This window comes from Tachypleus tridentatus, chromosome 10, assembly GCF_004210375.1.
Source record: "Tachypleus tridentatus isolate NWPU-2018 chromosome 10, ASM421037v1, whole genome shotgun sequence".
Taxonomy (NCBI): domain Eukaryota; kingdom Metazoa; phylum Arthropoda; class Merostomata; order Xiphosura; family Limulidae; genus Tachypleus; species Tachypleus tridentatus.
This window is the reverse complement of record NC_134834.1, coordinates 186297389-186319784: the sequence shown is the minus strand read 5'-3', so window position 1 is coordinate 186319784 and position 22396 is coordinate 186297389. Positions and strand designations below refer to the sequence as shown.

Here is a 22396-nt window from a genome sequence, read left to right as displayed (position 1 = left end):
GCATTGCCTTTAATTTTGCTACATATGGTAAAACAGTCTTTGAGCTTTGGCTTCTATGGTATAGTACACCGTTCGTGTATGGATCGCCTTTTTTATTTCTTCACAAAAACGTTTCAGTAGTCAAATAATTTTAGCATATAATCTTACGCGAAACGCGAGTTTATCCTTTAGTGTAAAATTAATAGGCTTAAAAAAATAAATTAATGGACAGAATTAATAGGAGGAAGTCAGAGCGAGTTAAAATAGTTCACGTGTTTTTGTTAAGAATTTTTATTGGTTGATATACTGTATTTAAAAAGAAATTCTAGTGGTTTAAATTGATATTGAAATTAGTTTTGCAAGTTGTTGTTTTTTTATAAATATTTTTCCGCCGATATCGCATGGATTGGTGGTGTCACCTCTAGACGTGGGATGAAACCTTATACTGAACATGTTCATGCCATAACTCTACGTGGGAGTTGTAAGGTTACGGTCAATACCACAACCCAGTCACAACAAACATGCTCGCCCTTTCAGCCGTGGGTGCGGTATAAAGTTACGGTTAATTCCACTATTCATTGGTAAAAGAGTTGACGATGGGAGGTAATGACTAGCTAGCTGCCTTCCCTCTAAGTCTTACACTGCTAAATTAGGGACGGCTAACGAAGATTTCCCTCGCGTAGCTCTCTGTGAAGTTCAAGAACAAAACAAACAGTACCACTATTTATTGGTAGAGTATACCTGAAGTTTTTTGTGAGCGCTTCAGACCTTATTTCTGATCAGCAGCTCGAAGAATTTCACAGAATATGATAAATATTCTGTCTTCGTAATTCGAAACACGTTTAGAGATATTTCCATTATCTTTGAAGACTGCGAAGCATACTCGTGTCCTCGTCATTGGTCCGACACTCGTCACGAATTTCTTGTTTCAGATGTCGGTGTTCCTGACCTTCCCTTTGTACACACGTGCTTCGAGTATTCCCTTGAAAAAGAAATCCACGTGAGTTAAATCATGAGACCCTCAGGGCCATTCTTGGAAGCCACATGTGTGCAACCCAGTGTCTTTAACAGGTGTCGTTGACGTATCTGAAATTAAGAAAAGCTGCAATCACCTATGGTTCGAGACTTCTCGGACACTCCATAATTCATATATACTCGTGGTAATATTTACTTGAAACCCATAGCTTCATGACCAAGTGGTTAGAGCGTTTCACCCGTAATCCGTGGGTCGCGGGTTAGAATTCCCGTCACACCAACCATACTTGCTCTTTCAGCCGTTGGGACGTTATAATGTACGATCAATCCCGCTATTCGTTTGTAAAAGATTAGCGCAAGTGTTGGCAGTGGATGGTGATGAATAGCTGCCTTCCTCTAGTCTTAGCTCCCCGCTGGTACAGCGGTAAGTCTACGAATTTACAACGCTAAAATCAGGGGTTCGATTCCCCTCGGTGGACTCAGCAGATGGCCTGATGTGACTTTGCAATAAGAAAACACCCCTCTAGTCTTACACTGCTAAATTAGGGACGGCTAGCATAGTATAGCCCTCGAGTAGCTTTGTGCGAAATTCAGAAACGAACAAAGCCCCTCGCTTTCCGAAAATGTTTACTAATTTATGAAACCTAGACCAATTAGTTTCGTGAAATTGTTCTTCCCACACTTACCAGATGAAAAAAAACTACAAGTTTGTATTGCTGATTCAGAAGGTAGTTTACTTTTTGTACAAAAAGTGTTTCTAATATTGGTGTTTATTGTTTGTATACAGTATAACTAGTGATGCACATGTATAGGAGGCCCAAACAATAGGATATATTAACTAGACTGTGTGTTGTTAAAACATCACAGAAAATAGAACCAGTATTTAGTGTACGACTCCTGTAACTTATAGAGGGCCATGCATAGCCAGGCGGTTAAAGCACTACTCGTAATCTGAGGGTTGTGGGTTCGAATCCCTGTCAAACTATACATGCTCGCCCTTTCTGCTGTGGGGATGTTATAATGTGACGGTCAATCCCACTATTCGTTGGTAAAAGAATAGTTCAAGAGTTAGCGATGTGTGGGTTGACTAGCTGCCTCTAGTCTTACACTGCTAAATTAGGGACGGCTAGCGCAGATAGCCCTCGTGTAGCTTTCCGCGAAATTGAAAACAAACAAACAAACTAATACTGAGCTTTACATGTTGATTTCGTGCTTTTATGCAGTTTATCAACTTGTAGTTGCGTAATTTTGTTCCAAATGTCCTATATTGTTGACCACAATGTAGTCGAGCTGTTAGTCGCCTTTGGACCTTCCTAGTTTTTAAATAAGTCCACAAGGTCCCAAGAATGTTAATATCTGACTTTGCACAGGTCAAGGGATGGTCGAATACGTTTTATCGGCCTCTTTTTCCATTACAGTATCGTTTTACCACATTTGATGCATGGTTGGGATCAGTCTTTTATTAGAAGATTATTTCTTGTCTAATAAGTCATGTTCATCACAGTGGGTTATATTTTGCTCGTACCTTTCAGTAGTCAGTGTGCTATCACTTTTGTATATATTATTGACAGTGTTGGTTAAAATGGATTCCCAGTCTTGTACCTTATCCCATCACCAGGATTAACCATAAATGTTGCGCTTCAACTTTAACAGCTTTCTTCTCTCTGCTATAAAACAGTCTCTTGTTGATTATTAGCGAACAATTCTATCTTAATTACTTTTGAAAGAGTTCATGTTTCCAGTTTTGGTTTCCTACTACTGTTGCGCTCCAGCGGCCATTTCAACCTTCTGATTTATTTGATTCTTCTCAGCGTACTGGAACATGGAATCTTGTTTCAATGTTTGTATGGAATATCCATCATCGGCCAGAAATTTGATCCATCGAACGCTTGTGTTGCGGAATTTCAGATCTGAATGATTGAGTGGCAATAGACCAATCACAGCGTTCTGTATCAGTAGAGGTGGTTCTCACACGATAAAGGGGTGGTATTTTATTAGAAATTTGGCTTTTTTTATACTTTTCCCCGCCCTTCTTTCCATAATTATTTCGAATAATGCATATCCAGTATAAATTTTGTAGAATACGCCAATAACATTTCTGTGCATTAATATTTACGATTTTCATGTTTATGGTTTATATTAAACAGAAACTTTGTCTCAATTACAATTTAATCGTAAGATTAAATGTATTTTTTAGCTCTATGTTGTCAAGTCAACGGTGGTTATCTTGGCACCTGTGAAAGTATCCCGAAGAGGGCTCTGACAAGAAGCAAACAGGCATGCCACACGCTATTAAAGTATATACACAGACACCAGATGGCGTGATAGAGGTAAGTTTACTTGTATGAAAGCAACACCATCAAAGTTGCAATATACAGTTAACCGTTTCATTAACTCAGGATGGAACATTATGTTTGACTAACTCTAAACTTTTACCCAGTATTTATAAGTAACTATTAAAACAAGGTTAAACTTTTCCTTGCCAATAGTAACAAAACCTGATAGGTGAGTTCTTGTACGGTCGCAACTTTTAGTGACATGCAATATCAGTTGGTTCTATCAGTTAGAACTTGACGTGGATTATGTGCTACTTTCAGATGTACAGATTCTTTCCTACACGTAACCTCACTTCTGTCAGTTGTTACAACTTTACGTGTATGATGTCAGATAATAAAATCATACTCTACACATGTATGAATGTATAACGTCATAACACATAGAAATACATTAATTATAAAATTTTTATTATAATATTTCTAAGTCTCATATAGACCAGAATTATTATACAAGTTTAGAATTAGTACTGGGCACGTGCAAATTTTCTGTGTGTTGGTACAAACGTAATGTGGCTGATTCTTAGTCAAAACAGACGTGGCTATAGCTGTAAGTTAAACTCTGACACCTAGTTGTGATGGAGGTGTAATCGTAACATTTACACGAAGTAAGTTTGATATCACGTTATATCAGTCAGCTCTAATAGAAGGACATATTTACTACTGTTGCATTCTTCCAGTCTCTTCGACCAACTGACCCTTGGACTGACCCTCGTTATAGCCTCACTTCCTTCCAGACATTTCGAACGTTACCACGCGGTTGTAATTCAAAAGATTGGTCTGACCGGGAGGAGAGTTGGTTGGAGGAGCCGCTGAAGACTAGAGTCGGGTCGCTGGTTAACCTCGGAAGTTTCACGTGCAGCGATTCGAGTTACAAGGGACAGAGGAAAATACGAGTAAGAAAACATACGTTATAGAAATGTCTTTTTAGTTGTGTAAGTTCGAATAAGAGTGAACCAGTTAGGGTTTGTGTGGTTTGGCTAGCGCAGATAGCCGTCCCTAATTTAGAGATGTAAGACTAGAAGGAGGGCAGCTAGTCATCATCACCCACCACCAACTCTTGAGCTACTCTTTTATCAAAGAATAGTGGGATTGACCGTCACATAATAACGCCCCCACGGCTGAAAGGGCGAGCGTGTTTGGTGTGACGGAGATTCTAACCCGCGACCCTCAGATTACGAATCAAGCGCCTTAACCACCTGGCCATGCCGGGCCTTAGGTCTGTGTGAAAACAAACAGTAAACGTTACTGATGGGACGAACCCTGGTTTTAAAACATTGTTACGTCGCGTGCAATTTTAACTTCCTCACCCACTCTTCACGTTTGGGCATTTATTTAACTGTGAAATTCACTTTTAAACTTTCACAGTATGAACAAATGACTCCGTCAAATCAGACACATTCCCGAAAATAATTTCTACAGCAGTGGTCGTTCTTTGAGTGACAAATTATTCCAACTGCAGTACTTACGGTAAATACGAGAACAAGTATTTATACGTAAAATACAACAAAAAATTGAACAAAGAAGTCCAGTACTGTTGAGATAACAAAAAACAAAACACCATTGATACATACACAAAATGACCTCCACATAATAGTAAATAATTAATATCACAGTAAACCACCGTGTAACATGACGTATACAAAGTCACATCCATAAATAAGACATTGGTCTTATTAACATGCTTGTTTGCTGCATATTTAATATTTTTGTCCCAAACATAGTGTTTCAGTAAGCCATCTTTTAGTATTAAACATTTCAAAACGTGATAAAATATGTAAATAAAAGAAAACATCTACTTAATTTTAACGGTTCTTACGTGAGCTTTTGGAATAATTGAAAGTTTGTTTGCCCTCAACTATTCTCCACATTTAAAGACGTTTGGCATTGAAGTTTACCGTTTGAGTTTACAAAATGGTTATATAGTGGAACAAATCTGTCGAACAGATGGCGTTGTGATCTACTTTTGTTTTTATTTTTGTTTTATAAATGTATCTATCTCTGTGTGTATTTATTTATTTTTGTATCACGTTTTTCATAAAGCCAGGCATTCCTAGGTTGCTGAATTGGTACTTGTAACTCACTCGGTTGTTCATTTGTTTTACATTAGGTATCTTTGGTTGTGCTGTCTTTTAGCTTTTGATCCTGCTATGAACTGTGTGAAAAAAGATTAATTTCGGTTGTAAACCGTTTCTTGTTGCACGTGTGCGACAGGTGGCACTGTAATTGAAAATATTTATTAGATATACGTTAAATATATATTGTACTTTTAATCTTCGTTTAGTTGTTTTCCTTTACAAAATGAACACACCTGTATGAAACATTTGAACGAAACGTTGGTGAAACGGATTTTTCAAAAGAAATATAACATGACCAGGAGCCAGTCTGTGTTTTTATTTTTCATTGTGTTCTATAATTGCTTTCAAATAAGCATCTAAAACACGTTTTTATGCAACCCGGCAAGGTATGTTGTTAACACTAGACTTGTGTATTATCTGTGTGTTATTAACACTAGACTTGTCTTACCCCCGAGGACAGGCCTGACGAATGACATAAAATGATGACATAGTCAATTGTTTGTATTCAGTGCAACGACATATTTTAGAACCTGTTTGAACATTAAACTTGGTTCGTGATGACTTAACGCTTGTAGCTATAACTGTGCAGGATATTTATAAGTTTTATGGCTATCGTCAGAGGGCACTCAAAGCAAAAAAGAAATCACTTTATAGTTTATTTAAGTCACAGTAGTTTTGGAAACAAATCGTATGTAAAATAAATACGTCAAATAGAAAGCTTAACAAAGTTAGAAACAATATTAAATGCCGGTAAATAATGCACCCCTACTGCCTCTTCCCCCAGCGGCATAACAGCATGTCTGCGGACTTACAACGTTAGAATCCAGGTTTCGATACCTGTGGTGGGTAGAACACCAATAGCCCATTGTATAGCTTTGTGCTTAGTTACAAACAAATAAACACTCCTATTGGTAATATAAGGGTATTGTGGGTGAATCAAACAATTACATGGCCCAGATATTTTAATATGATTGTAAAGTAAGTGTTCTAACTATTTTCAGATCCCCGTCGCACCAAACATGCTCACCCTTTCAGCCGTGGGGCGTTATAATGTGACGGTCAATCCCACTATTCGTTGGTAAGAGTAGCCCAAGAGTTGGCGGTGGGTGGTGATGACTAGCTGCCTTCAGTCTTACACTGCTAAATTAGGGACGGCTAACGCAGATAGCCCTCGTGTAGCTTTGCGCGAAATTAAAAAACAAACAAAAACAATCTAACTGTATTTTGGTTTCTAGAATATTCATCCAAAAACCTCTTGCAATTCCTAATTGAACCACGTTACGTGTCAGGAAATACTTGTTTAACATAGTACAGTACGTGAAATGTGAAACTGTTGTTCCTCAGTCATTATTATTTTAAATATGTATCATCTATCAAGTAAAATTGAAACGTATGGTAGATAGTAAACCGGGACTTACTTTGTCGTCGTGCTTTGAAATACTTATTTTAGGATAACTTATTTACTTATCTTTTATAGTGTTTTTTTTATTTTGGCGAAACTATAAAAAAATTGATATTCGTGTTTTAGAAATATGGCAACTGTAAGAACAAAAATACAGTGGAACACAACGAGGAATGTGGATCCAACTTTGGTGAACATACAGTGGAACACAACGAGGAATGTGGATCCAACTTTGGTGAACATACAGTGGAATACAACGAGGAATGTGGATCCAACTTTGGTGAACATACAGTGGAACACAACGAGGAATGTGGATCCAACTACGGTGGACATACAGTGGAACACAACGAGGAATGTGGATCCAATTATGGTGAACATGATTTTGTTGAGGGAGAAGTTGAACCTGAACAAAATGAACATGACAGTCCGAACAATGAACGTTTCCTTAATATCAGAGATGTTGAAATTTTCCTCGAACCCACAGATCGTCGGTTTGGCTTCTCTGTGATTGGTGGAGCCGACGAGAGCTTGTCACCTCACATTGAAAATATAACAAAAGGTATGGCCATTTTTTTAAATGATTTAACCAGTTTCTTGAAGGCTGGCTCAAAATTTAATTTTGGGGAGAGACTACTGGAGAAAATTTGGGGCTTTGTTTTTTTTTTCCCCGAAGAGAAATTAATTGAACCATACAAACTGGCTTACTCAGGAAGGCAGGATGTCTAACTCCCTCCCGGATAAGCCCATGTTTCAATAGTTTTAGTTCCATGTTATTCAAGGTGTTATACTCTTGTATCATTGTCTGTGTGATAATATATTCGACTATGAATAACATAGATTTTTAAAGTTGTGTGAATGGAACGGAATCCACACCGTTCTAGCTCGGTAGTTACCTCACGGAAACTCTGAGTTATTCCTCCAGTTCTCTACCTCATACCGTCCATGTAAACACGTGATACATTTTTCTAGGCATAACATTTTTATTTCCGCTGTTGGTGTGTACAAACTCATCACTCCAATGTAGGGGTTTACAGCATGTCTGTTTCATAAGAGTGTTGGATATAGTACATGCCACCTAACAGATTCTTTTGTATGTATTCAATGCACTGTTTTTGTCTTTTACAGTTGTAAGAACATGACCAGTCCGCTAGCGTTTAACTTTGTTTAATCATTTCGTGAAAACGTACGTAGTTTATTTCCATATTGGTACATTTAAAAAGAGTTAACCCAGTACTGCACGCATTTTAGAAAACATTCAGTGGAGAGAAAAATTATATCCTTTCAATTTGTTACCTACATAGATCTTTACTCTCTGAACATATATTTTTATTAAATATATTTTAGTAATTTATAAATTTTTACATTTCGTACAAGTAACATTGTTCAATTAGAAAATAACAAAAAATAATTCCATAATTTATATTGATTATTACCTGGAAGTAAGAATATTCAACTACAGAACTGAATCAATTGTATGTGTATTAAACAACAATGGCAGATTTGTTACATCTGTAGGTTACGTACAGTGTGTAACAGATGGCTAAGTTGTTTCACTCAAATGAAAGAATGATAGTTAGTACCTTAAGTTTTATCATTTTCTTTGTTGATTAACAGCAACAAAAAAAGATAAAAATTAACTTAATATTGTTTACTTCTAGAAACATACAGGTTGATTTAACAAATAAAAACTACGCGTAACTTGTCATCAGCGAACTGTTGTAACAAAAACATTGGCACAGATTGTGTCTAAGTACAACACCAACTGGAATGTTGACTGACGTACTCACGAGATCGCTTCAACAATAATATTCAACTTAGGGCCTTAAACAATGATATATTTATCAAACCCTGTTGAACTGGTTAACAACTGCTACAAACTTAACTAACCTAATTAATTTTACTTTAAATGTACAGCACGAGTTTTTGTTACACACGCACCACAGATCAGTGACACTGTTTTTACTCGAGGATAAAAATAAGAAAAAGAGTCGCGAAACGTCAGTGTTATCGCAACGTATAGAAATGTTCAGTCGTTTCTGATGTGAGGAACACAGTAGTTCGTTCTGTAGCCGTCACAGACCCAAACTATATAGTATACCGTGTTTTGGAATTTATAACATTTGGACAATCATAAATTATATTACTGTTAGGACCCGCATGGCCAGGTGGTTAGGGCACTTGACTCGTAATCGGAGTGTTGCGGATTCGAATCCACGTTACACCAAACATACTAGTTCTTTCAGCCGTGGGGGCGTTATATTGTGACGGTCAATCCCACCGTTGGTTTTTCGTTGGTAAAAAAAGTAGCCCAACAGTTGGCGGTGGGTTGTGATGACTAGCTGCCTTCCCTCTAATCTTACATTGCTAAATTAGAGACGCCTAGCGCAGATAGCCCTCGTGTAATCTGTTTTGTTTTTTTATTTTTGGTCGGTTTTTCCTACTCTTTGTTGTAATACGTAAAACATGTCACTTCTTAATGGGATACACCATATGGACCTTAGCGTAAAAAAATCGATAATTTAAGGTTATACGTAATGAATACCATCAAACTATGGTACTAAGCTTTTGTTTATTCTGTACTGCTCCTATTTAAAAAAAAAATGTGTATGTATATATATATACTTTTTTGTCCATTTCAAATAATAAATATAATTTATATAAAAACATTATTTTAAAACACCTTTGATTTGATTTCCAAAATAGACAAATTAGGATGATTGTAAAGAAAAAACAAATTGGTGCAGTGTACGTGATTTTGTATGACAAATGTTAGGCCTGTTTTGTTTAAGTTGCTTCGCAAGCCTAAGTTGTTTACGCCGTAACGTTTGAATCCCCGTCACACCAAACATGTTCGCCCTTTCAGCCGTGGGCACGTTATAATATCACGGTCAGTCCCACTATTCGCTGGTAAAAGAGTAGCCCAAAAGTTGGCGGTGGATGGTAATGACTAGCTGCGTTCCCTCTGGTCTTACACTGCTAAATGAGGGACGGTCAGCGCAGGAAAAAAAAAAAAAAAAAAAAAGTGTAGCTTTGCGCAAAAGTCAAAAACAAACAAACCGTAATGTTTGAAATATTTGTTTATTGTTATCCGTTGTAGCTGTTGATGAAAAACCCATTTTGAACAAAGTTTAAAGAAATGCTACTTTCGGCAGTTGAAAAATGCACTATAACGTGTAGGTTGTGTTTTATTCCCATTCCCACGTGACTAGGGACTTTTAAGATTTTGGGTTCTTCTGAAAGTGAAAACTTGTACACTTTAGAGGGGGAGTTAACTGAACATATAAACAAACAATTTGTTTGTGTTGTATACAATCCGAAGTCCTTCAGATATTGCATACAGCGTCTTATAAAATTATGTAGTAACTAATATTTCAATTCAATGAAAAAGCAAAATCGGTGAGAAGGAAGACCACTCCTTCTGAAATAAATAGATAGTACTATTTGTTTCCTAGAGATGGCACTGCAGTAAACGATTGTGCGTGTGCGCAAGCGTCTGTGTGTACAGCTTACGCTCGTTGTAAGAAGATATATCTTTAAAGTTTTGAGAAAAGGAAAATGTTATCGTAAATTTTAATTATATTTTACTACCATTTCAAAAACCATTAGTTTAACCACCGTCAAGTTTATTTCCTTTTCTCAATTAATATTCTGTTTTATGGGGGATGGGGGGGCTGTCGTATTTATTTAATCGTTCCACCTCCTTGGGGTTGCACTTGTGTTTGTAATTCGTTGGTTTCCATTTAAGGAAAGACAAAAACATTCCTTGGGAGTTTATCAGTTACGCTAGAGTTCCTTTTGTTATGCTTTAAAGACAACCATTAACTTCTGCAGTTCTGACAGAACTATATTTAATGTGTCAGACAAGCGCATACAAGACCTGAATAGAGCGCCCACGTACAAATATGACCAAGGTCAGTTCCACTGTTGGGCCCTCTGATGTCAACTTTCTCTTTCATTCTATAGCCGATGGCAACATGGATCGTTACGCGATTCACAGCTTTGGCCCATTAATCGGTACCTCTCCCGTTCTTTGAAAGTCTTTTAATTTCACCGAAATAACTGAAACTGTAGACAACACAAAACGAGAGAAAAAACGATTTTACTAAAACAAAAAATACAGTTATCGTGAGTGTTTAGTGTATGTTAGTTCGGTGCCCTGACGTACAAACAAGCGCGATCTCAATGGAACTAAGATGTGTTTTGCAAACTTCGGTAATATTTTGCTATTGAATAAACAATTTCTACTCATCTAATAGAACGATACTCTGAAGTCGGGTAATATGGCGATAATGACCACATTTTTAAGCCTATCGGCTATTTTGCTTACTGTGTTAAGGCGTGCGACTCGTAATCTGAGGGTCGCGGGTTCGCATCCCCTTCGCGCCAAACATGCTCGCCCTTTCAGCAGTGGGCGCGTTATAATGTGACGGTCAATCCCACCATTCGTTGGTAAAAGAGTAGCCCAAGAGTTGGCGGTGGGTGGTGATGACTAGCTGCCTTCCCTCTAATCTTACACTGCTAAATTAGGGATGCTAGCACAGATAGCCTTCGAGTAGCTTTGTGCGAAATTCCAAAAAACAAACAAACAAACTCACTGTATGTCTGTTGTTTTTACGTTACTTACCTGTCTACTGTGATAAAATTATATTGACTCCAGTACGGTTTAGTATTGAGGCTACCTTCTTGGGCTTTTCGCTCGCTCGCTGTGATACGTATACAATGGTATCTTGTTGTGATGGCCTTCTTTTCGATCGATACTTCTTGAACTGCGTCCAAAAATCCTTTCTCACGGTGAACTAAGTTAAAACCTATCCTTTTGGTGGCCTAGCTGAAATCAAGGTCATTGAGAGATTAACGGCAGTTATAGCTACGTCGGTTTTTTTTAACGTTTCAAGGAGAAAACTTAGCATAAAAAGTAGTTAATCTGAGTTTAATGGTGATTTAAAAATACAAAAAACAAACAGGAACTAACAGGACACGTTAGCAATTTGACATTTTTTAAGGGACCTCATGCTGGTTCTAGTCAGTCAAGGTCTTCTTTCTTGACGAATCGTTGCGATTTAGTAAGGATTTCATTACGATTTCTTCAAGATTTTTAAAATTTGCACTATATATTAAAATTGTTTCTCGGATGAAGATTTGTTTTTTTGCCAAACAGCGAGATGTCCACTACGTAAACTACATACTAGTTTCTTCGTATTTCATACGTACGTTGCTCAAAAGCGCAGTCGTGATACCCGGGTTGACTGGGCTAGTTTCAGAGATACTTGTAGTCGGGGTAGAGAGGGTGCTATAAAAGTAACAGTCAGTTTAGTGTTCATTTGTTTGTTTAGAACTGAGCACAAAGCTACACAATGGGCTATCTGTGCTCTACCCACCACTGGTATCGAAATCTGGTTTTTAGCGGTGAGAGTACGTAGACACGCCGCTTTGCCACTGGTTGGCGTCTAGTATTCGATCATACAAGAGTAGCCCAATATTTAGCCATTATATTTTCTTCAAAAGTTGTCTCTTCTATGTTTTACCGGTTCGAATTAGCGATGGCTATGTACAGATAACCCCAGTGGGCTTTGTGGAAAATTCAGAAACAGTCTTTTTAAACTCTGCATTCTCTGCATTAAATATGTCAGTCTTTCCACACACAAACGTAACTATGACGTAGCGATTCGACGTTTCGCATCTTTTATAAATGAAAATTTTCTGTAATTTACACTTAGAATTACGTAATTAGTACCTCTGTAAGTCCTCCCCCTTCAAATGGCACAGTGGTAAATGTGAAATCTTAAAACTCTAAAAAACCGGACTTCGACGCTTGTACAGGGCATAACGAAGATAGTCAATTATGTACCTTTGTGTTTAACTACAAACAAAACAAAAGCAAAGCTTCTACAGGGCCACAATAAAGAAAAATAAGAACACTCAGTCGCAGGTAGATGTCGCTTTTAAAAGCTTTCGGGATGAAATTCCAATTTAACTAAGAACCTGTGCTCAGAACTTGTAGGAACGCAGCGACGCCTATTCATGGACATTTTTTTTGTTTTATGTTAATCGTTAAATAATAGAGGGCCGGGACTAGGATGCCAGAAAATTAATATTTTGGAAAGCTGTTTTCTCACAGAATGACAACTTCGAATTTCCGGTAGAAGGCGCTCCTTCAAGAACTCGCATCCTCAACTGATTTTCTCGAGTTTCTTATGTTGATTTTTTATATGTTATAATCTACTTTAATTTTGACACACAACTATCTTTGTTACCAATTCAAGCGGATAAAATATTACAGTCTCGTGAACAGGGCCTCATCACTATCACCAGTGTATCCAAGTGGAGACATAGCCCCCACACGAAAGTAAACAAAAATATCATGATGGGTTTGATATACAAGAAGAATTGTTTTTTTTTTAACTAAGCACAAAGCAACACAAGGGGTTCATCTGTGCTTTGCCCACTATGGGTATCGAAACTCGCTTTCTAACGGTGTGAGTTCGTAATCTTCGAAGCGTATTTCTCTATTGTAGACGAAACAAAAGCGTAGAGCTTCCGGGGGCGTCGCTGCTCCCCCCCTCTTCCCCAGAGAACCTACGGTGGGTTCCTGGACCCCACGCCGTATATGCTCCTACTAGCGTTCGGCGCCATCTCTCCCAAATTTTGCCCCTGCCTCTACCAAATTGTTTGTCATTCTTGAATTTCATATGTAGGTGGTCCACCCAAATTTTTCTTAATTCATCAAAATTCGTTCTAGCCGATTTTAACGATACTTCTGACACCAGACAGACAATTTCTGAGGAGAAGGAAATTAGAAACGAGATAAGTTTGAAAATTTAAAACTTTGAAATAAGAATATCTTGCTCTTCTTGACAAGGAACTTCATTTTTCTTTTTTTATTTGTAATTCGTGTAAAAATATCGCTGGAGATTTTTGTTTTCTCGCTGTTTCCTAGATGATGTTGAACTGGTCACTGCATGTTCATTTACGTATGTTTTGGGGCCCGGCATGGCCAAGTGTGTTAAGATGTTCGACTCGTAATCCGAGGGTCGCGGGTTCGAATCCCGGTCGCACCAAACATGCTCGCTCTTTCAGCCGTGAGGGCGTTATAATGTTACGGTCAAGCTGCCTTGCCTCCAGTCTTACACTGCTAAATTAGGGACGGCTAGCGCAAATAGCCCTCGAGTAGCTTTGCGCGAAATTCAAAAACAAACGTATGTTTGGTTGGGCGCGTTGCAGTTGTTTGTTCGTTACATTAGGGATGATTAGGCCTACCCAGTGGTTCTCCGACTTTAGGGGCTCTAGGAACGCTTTTAATTTCAAATGTTTGATGTTCTGGGGTAAAAAAAATTCATACACACGAAAAACTGTATTCTAAAATTAAATTTGTAATTCATGTATATTTAATTTCACGAAAAACTTTTATTTTATAAATAATACTTTTAAAAATATATTTGAAGTTTCGCACGAAGTAAATGTAAATGATTCGTGTGATACATTTCCGTCAAAAGCACTAATTGAAACTGATATATTTTTTATAAAAGGTATTTAAATAATTGATTTTAATTTATTGAAAATAACAGATAATGACCTATAGTAAGATCAATATTTTGTTACTCTTAACGAACGATGTGAATTTTTGACTTAGTTTATTCATGACTTTGATAAAACGTAAGTTAATTATATCGATCACAAGTAAGGTTATTAATTAATGAAATCACTTAAAGCAGATTAGAAGAACCTTTAATGTCATAAATCAATAAACAACAAAATCGGATGTATAATCCTTTAGTGTCGTAAGCCAACACACGAAAAGTTGGATGTATAACCCCTCAGTGTCATAAATTAACACAAAATAAGTCAGGTGTATAAAAATTTAGTGTCACAAGTTCAACACATAAGAAGTTATGTATATAACCCATTAGTTCCCTAAATCAACACACAAAAAAGTTTTAAATATACATACATGCACATACTGCAGGCCAAAATCTCAAGGCCAATGAACATAAAGAAAAAATATGCATTTGCGTTGTTAAACTCAACCATTTATTTGATTAGAGCTTCGAAAGATGAAAATAAGAAAAGGGAAAATAAAAATAAAAAACTTTTTTAGCATTTAATAGTGAAAATGTGAACACCATGAAATTAGCCTAAATACTAGCTGGTCAAAAGTTTAAGACCATACCAAAAGGAAGTCCTAAACAGGGTAGGAAATGACCAATAAGAGGTCTCAGTAGTGCACCGGCCGTCATTGCGAATAACTTCAAACATTTGCTTTGGCATGGTCGATATAAGCGTTTGCAGAAGGCTGGCTGGAATGTTATTCTAAGTGGTGAAGATGGCTTCACGAAGATCATGCGCTGTTTGGAATTGACGTCCGTTTCTATAAATTTCCCTTCCCATCCACCCTCAAACATTTTCAATGGTGTTCCGTTCTGGCGAACACGCTGGATGGTCCAAAAGAATCACGTTATTCGCCATGAAAAAGTCCTTTATCCTGCGGGCATTGTGGATTGCAGTGTTGTGCTGCTGAAAAATCCAGTCATTTTCACACAAGCGAGGGCCTTCAGTCAATAAGGATGCTCTTACCAACATGCCAATGTAGCCAGCTGCTGTTTGACGTCCCTGTATTATCTGAAGCTCCATTGTTCCATGGAAGGAGAAAGCACCCCAGATCATGATGGAACCTCCTCCACTGTGTCATGTAGAAAATGTCTCCGGTGGGATATCCTTATCGTGCCAGTAACGTTGGAAGCCATCTGGACCATACAGGTTAAATTTTCTCATCAGAGAACAAACCCTTCGTCCACTTTTCTACGTCCTATGTTTGGTGCTTCTTAGCAAAGTTTAACCGAGCTGTTTCGTAGTGTGAAAGGAGGCGTGGCCTTGAAGACGTTTACAGTTTTTAAAGCCTTTCTCTCGTAGATGCCGTCTTATTGTTCTTAAGCTCTATTCTGCCTCCGTAAAGGCCTAAATCTTGTTCGACGATAGGCTCGTGCCTTGCCGGATAGCCTGTCGAATCATCCTGCTCAACGCCGGCGAAGTATTCTTGGGCCGACCACTTGAAATTCTCGTTCCGTATCCCTCAGGGTCTTGTAAGACATTTACAACATCAGTTTTACTACGCCCAATCTCACCAGCGATGGTACGTTGAGAGAGACTTTGCTTTTGCAGCTCGACAATTCAGCCACGTTCAAACTCTGTCAACTTTTTAACCTTTGCCATGTTTTTACCCAATGTAACACAGGAGATGTCAGTGGGAGTTGTTGACAACGCTAATGCTTGAACACAAATGACTAAATTTCGTCACGTGTTTACCGATTAACGCTTCATTTCAGTATGGTCTTAAACTTTTGACCAGCTAGTATTTAGGCTAATTTCATAGTGTTCACATTTTCCCTATTAAATACTAAAAAAAGTTTATAATTATTTTACATTTTCATTTTTCGAAGCTCTACTCATATAAGTGGTTGAGTCTAACAACGCAAAATGCATATTTTGTCTTTATGTTCATTGGCTTTTGGCCAGCAGTGTTTGTATGTGTGTGTGTGTGTGTGTATGTATATATATATATAACCCCTCAGTGTCATAACTTGTGAATTAATTTAAGTATATAATTCTTATTGACATAGATCAACACAAGAAGTCGGGTGTATAATATCTTAGTGACATAACATACATACCAAATATCGTATACATAACTTCTGTATTGTCATAAATTAATACACAAAAAGGCCAGGTGTACAATCACTTAATGACATCAATCAACATACAAAACAAACAAACAGGTCTGTAACACTGAAGGTGGTTTAGTTGAGGTTACGTTTTTACGAATTGGATCAGTGTCATTAAATATAGACATAAGGACATTTTCAGAATATTTTTATATATGTTTGTAACAGAATTTATTAACTTCTGAATTTACTGTTATGAACAATATATTAAAGACATTTAATAAACAGTAATTATAGTTTGGTTAGTGGATATTTTATAAATTTGGGATCAGCAAACTTACATTAAAAAGTGCATTTTACAGCGTTGGTCTGGTTTACATTCTGATCTTCTTCGTAACTGATAGTTTTGTGGCATTTACAGATGCTAAGTATCTGTAATCCAGATTCTGCTCATGCTGTTTATTTTACCTGCAAAGCTCCATTGGGAATCAAGCATACCTCGTTTTATTTCTCTATCGATAAGGAAGTCTAGAAGGTTTGTTTGTTTTTCAATTTCTCGCAAAGCTACACGAGGGCTATCTGCCCCTAATTTAACAGTGCAAGACTAGAGGGAAGGTAGCCAGTTTCACCACCCACCGTCAACTCTTGGGCTACTCTTTTACCAACGAACTGTTAGACAGATACCAACCGGGATAGACTGTCACTATATAATGCCCCTATGGCTGAAAAGGCGGGCATGTTTGGTGTGACTGGGATTCGAATCCGCAACCCTCAGACTCACCACCTGGCCATGCTGAGCCTTTACTAAAGAAAAACAATTTTTAAGTTGTTTTTTTAGTTTTATTTCAGAAATGTATTGCTTTTTTTGTAATTTTTATTGGTTAAATCTGAAACGTATAACTTTTGTGGTGATATCAACTGTTTTATATATTGTTCAGCTATGAAAATACTGCTTAGTTATAAAAATAGTACCCAATTGTGATTGATTAAGGTCGGTGTGGTGGTTTCCGAGATCCCAGTTTTGGATGAATTCATCACAAGCTCCATTAAAATAAGATTATAGCGAACGATGGAAGACATGCAGAGATCCATTAATTAACAAAACTAAAACTTAGAGGTCTACTACTCGTTGTTATATTAAATTTTTGTTGTTATCTCATATAACAACAAAGTTATTTTTGGTGTATTCATTTTCAAACACGTTGTTGGTAAAAGAGTAGCCCAAGAGTTGGTGGTGAGTGGTGATGACAAGCTGCCTTCCCTCTAGTCTTACACTGCTAAATTAGGGACGGCTAGCGCAGATAGCTCTCATGTAGCTTTGTGCGAATTTTAAAAAAAAAAGACAAATCCCAACAATCTTCAGTAAATTTAGTATATCCAACGTCGTAGCAGGATGTTCAAACCCGAACAATGCCTGTTACAGTTGAAAAGTGTTGCAGTTATTTTCACAATCAAAGGTGTATTCAAAACACACATTCCTTATATACCATCATTCATGTCCAAGGATTTGAAACTTTTATAGAAATCGCTCATTATTTGTTCCCCACTGTATTCACAGAATGATGTGATTACAAGGAAGACATTTAACCATTAGCAATCACGTTTGTCCAAGTGAAAACAAAAAACAAGAACGAAGGAACCTGTTTGGTGGGTCACCGAGACAGGTTACGACCCAACGAGAAGCAGGTTGCGTGTTCAGTCGACCATGGAGAATCCTATGCTTGCACTACTGAGACCAGGAGGCACTCTCATTTTCCCGCCCAATATCAGCGACCGAGACATACTACGAAGAAGCAGCAAGGTGGAATAGTCTCCGACCTTGACAAGTGTACTTTCATCAGATCTCTCTTCACCAGAACTATTGTTTACGTGTTACGTGATAGGTCCTCGAACGGATGAGACGCGGTCCACGTCTTTCTAGCCGCCCACCCCTAAAATCGTCAATTTGGACGCTCCGAATTGATCGATGTTTGCTCCAGGTTTCTAGTTCTCCTGCTAAACTGAGAGCGAGGCAGCCATCTCGAGTCTTAACTTGTCTCCGCTCTGTTATGTTGAGATTGGTGTCGGTGGACACGACCATAACGATTGGTTGCTCCTGTTCAAAGCATCCGCCTGAAGGCTGCACGCGCATTTTCACAAATCACAGTAGTAGCCTAGAAATTTGTGAATGTATTTAATGGGAAATACGTCAGAAGTTTGAATGGTAAGTTCGTTACACGGTCGTAGTGTACGAAGTGAATGTATACTGACAACTAAAAATGGTAAAGCGATTGTCGAACTTCGTTTTCTGTTCTGAATATACGCAGCATGTGTCGTGAAAGGCCTTCACGTTTATCGCACTGTTACTGTGATGAATCGAGAAACGTAGATCTTGTTTTCTCTTGGAGTTCTCAATCCTTCAGCCACAATGAATTAAGTTTATCACCCCTTTTAAAACTCCCAAATAATTTCAGCAAGAAGTGGAACTTGTTACTAGTGTGGAATTTCTCTATAATTGTTAAAATGTGGATGTCGTATTGACTTTCGTTTAGAACCAACAGAATGGTATCGTATTGTTGAGATGTTTGGAAGTGAGTGGTTAATGAGATAGCCTTCTGGAAGAATTTATTGATGGTTGAACAGTAGTTACCACAATGGTTGACCTTGGCGGATATGTCATAATTATTGTAGAGACTACGGATAAAAAAATCAAGTTATATGGTAAGTACAAGTGATGTAACGTTTAGAACTATTTTTTATGTTGTTAGTAATTTTAAACTGTTTCGATAACCATATCGTGGTTCTGTTTATAACTGGTATTGTTACAGTGCGTTTTCAAAAGATTTTGTTTGTTTCCATCAGTGACTGGTCAAACAATCGGATAAGTACCCAGAGTAGATAGTATCTATATATTTATTTTCAAATGGTAAATAGACAGTTTTGACTGGTTTAGATCGAGGAACTTGCCCAAGATAGATCCGGTTATCGTGTGTTTTTGTGTACGAGTGTATGACTTAGTTTGCGTCTCGGAATAGAGTGGGATAAATAATTTTAAAAAATACTCAGTGTTAACCATGAATTTACAAGAAATTTACGGCAAAAAGAGTAATTTGTGGTCTTCGAAATCGCCATGGCTAAAAGCACACTCTCGTTCTTGTTGTTTTTTTTTTTTTCGTTTGATGTTGAAACTGACCAATAGCTTCTTTCTTGCTACGTAATCTCTATAGTCGACCATTTTGTAGTTTGTTTTTAACCGTATTAACCAGCGACGCCAGAATGATTATGAATTTTGGTGTGGGTGGGTGTGTCAACCAAACGAAGAATTCTAAAAATGTTTTGAATGAGTCAAACACAATAAATTTTACTCTAGCAAGTATCTGCACTACTCGATGTCCATCGCATATTAACCGAGTCGCAAAAGACGTTTGGAAAAAAAAATATGAGTGATGACACCCCATACGTCCCCCCTCCAAATAAAATTGTAACTGAAATGTTGAGGTTTTAAATTTTATTTTGATATAAACTTTATTAATAATTGTTTTCGATGAAATCGTTAAAATAAAGTCAAAACCTTAACCCTAATTGTCGAGTTTTAGTCTCCTGTTGGAATTTTTATTCAAATTGTGGAAATGAATTTCTCACCCTCCTCGGGACAACTTGTCAAAAAACGATATACAGATGGAAACGCGCAAAGTTAAAACAATTTTCAAGCACCCATCGTTAAAAGCTTTTTCATGTTCAAAGTAGGGGGTAGTGCTCCCTTATTTCAAAGCGTGCAGACAAAAGCCTGTTGGCCCCTACTTCTGTTGCTAACAACAATAGAAAGGGACCATTGGTTCCTGACTGTGGTTTCCATTACATGTTTTAAACAGATATATCGTTTTATTCTAACGTTTTGTATCGTGGATTACCTGAAGTAAGAATGGGGATCATGCCATTATCTACGGTAGTAATTTTTATGTTAACATTTAAGTCATTTTATAACCGAAGGTTTGTCTGTGGCTTTTATTCATCAAGAAACAATAACGGACATAAAGCTTGTGTTTTGTTCATTGGTTGGAACCTACTGCACAAAATGTGAAAACCCTTAATGGAAACCTAAGAAACTCGTTTCAATAGTCGTCCAGCAGTAGAGCAGTATATATATACAAGTATATATATATATATATATGAACATAATTAATATAAGAACTGATTGTGTTATCTACTAGAACTGATTATATCGTGTGACTTTCTTAACTGTACGTGTGTCAGTGTATTTATTTACATAAACCTGCCTCAATACAACCTTCTTTTGTTTTATAAAAATACCTATTAATATTCACCGATACATTTTTTATGAATATTTTAGTAAGGGGCGTGTATACCCCCACCAAATGTGTTGTTTCTAATGCTATACTTTCGTATGAGAACCAACTGTAGCGAACTGTTATTCCGTGGTTCGCGCGCTATTACGTAGTAATGAAATCGCGCGGTGCACTTTTTGGCAGAGGACGTGTTTATAAACGTTAGAATCGGATCCCACTATTTGTGCTAAGAAGAGTTTTTATGGCAGGTGGTGTTAACTAGTTGCTTTCCCTCTAAATCATAAGTTCAAACTTATGAGACAGCTAACGCAGCTACCCCTGGTGTAACTTGGGGCAAAAACTTAAAAATCAGAGTTGATTAAGTGTTTTAACAGAACTTTTGGGAGTAATGTGTAACGATGGGGGTACACCTGGATCCTAGATATGTATAGTTGTAACTGTAAGGCACTTAATTGGTTTCCATGTTTGTTGCCTGTAGAATGTTTGCATGGTCCCATTGTCACTGTTTGTTGCCTGTAGAATGTTTGCATGGTCCCATTGTCACTGTTTGTTGCCTGTAGAATGTTTGCATGGTCCCATTGTCACTGTTTGTTGCCTGTAGAATGTTTGCATGGTCCCATTGTCACTGTTTGTTGCCTGTAGAATGTTTGCATGGTCCCATTGTCACTGTTTGTTGCCTGTAGAATGTTTGCATGGTCCCATTGTCACTGTTTGTTGCCTGTAGAATGTTTGCATGGTCCCATGGTTACTGATTGTTGTCTGTAGAATGTTTGCATGGTCCCATTGTTACTGTTTGTAGAAATGTCACACGATTTATGATTACTATTTGTATATTTTTGGAGCATTTCTTACCTATTTTGCAGAATATTCCTTACTGAAAAAGTGTAATCTTTGATTAAATATTCCAGAAAATTCCACATTTTAATATACGGTTTTGTTGATCTTTTAGTTGTAGGCTGCTGTCATATTTTGCTTAGGAAGCTTGAATCGCAAACCGCTTGTGGCGTATTCGATTCCTGTTGCCGAACATGCTCGCCTTTTCAACAGTGGATTACGATAAATTCCACTTTTTGTTGATAAAGAATTGCCCAGGAGTTGGAGGTGGGTGATGTTGACTAGCTGACTTCTCTCCATTTTATCACTTTTAAGTTAGGGACAGTTAGCGCAACCAGCCCTCGGATACATTTGCGCAAAATTCAGTAAAACAAAGACTAGAATCTCTCTTTTAGGAAGGGCGTCGTTTTCTGTGCGTTAAGAATTCGCCAATTTGTGGACCTAGTTCCTTCATCTATATCGTAGACTTATCTTTCAGAACTGTGAACTTATTTTGGTTATTTATCCATGTTCTGTCCAACTGTTTGCAGTATCTTTCTAGTTTCATTATTTGTTTGGTGGAGTTTATAATTCAAACTTCAAAATACTGGCATGCAAACTTTACTTTCACATTTTAAAGCAACCTCGTAGCGAAACAATAAAATTTGGTCTTGAGCTAAGTTTTTGTGTTGACGTACAGGAAATGAGATCACTTGATGTATTTGGTTAAGTTTCAGGCAAAATTTTGCACAATGGGCTTATTTGAGCTGTACCCACTACAAGGATCGAACTTTGTAAGCTTTCGAGCTCACTACTGGATCACTGAGAGATGACTACATAAGTGTGTACTTGTTTGGTTACGATGTTGTGTAAT

At 37.5% G+C, this 22396-nt stretch overlaps 1 protein-coding gene across 3 annotated transcripts in view; it reads left to right on the top strand.

The window, feature by feature from the left end:
• sdt (MAGUK p55 family member stardust) overlaps positions 1–22396 on the top strand; it is a 111539-nt gene that overhangs the window by 18050 nt on the left and 71093 nt on the right. Inside the window, exons 2-4 of one of the 3 annotated variants that reach the window (XM_076465763.1) lie at positions 3152–3284; positions 3968–4183; positions 6894–7326. In XM_076465763.1, coding sequence (XP_076321878.1) covers positions 3234–3284; positions 3968–4183; positions 6894–7326 — 700 coding nt within the window. In that variant the 5' untranslated portion in view covers positions 3152–3233. Of the gene's footprint in view, positions 1–3151; positions 3285–3967; positions 4184–6893; positions 7327–18237; positions 19124–22396 lie in introns of those variants that run through there. The other 2 variants (XM_076465764.1, XM_076465765.1) reach the window with 2 other exon arrangements.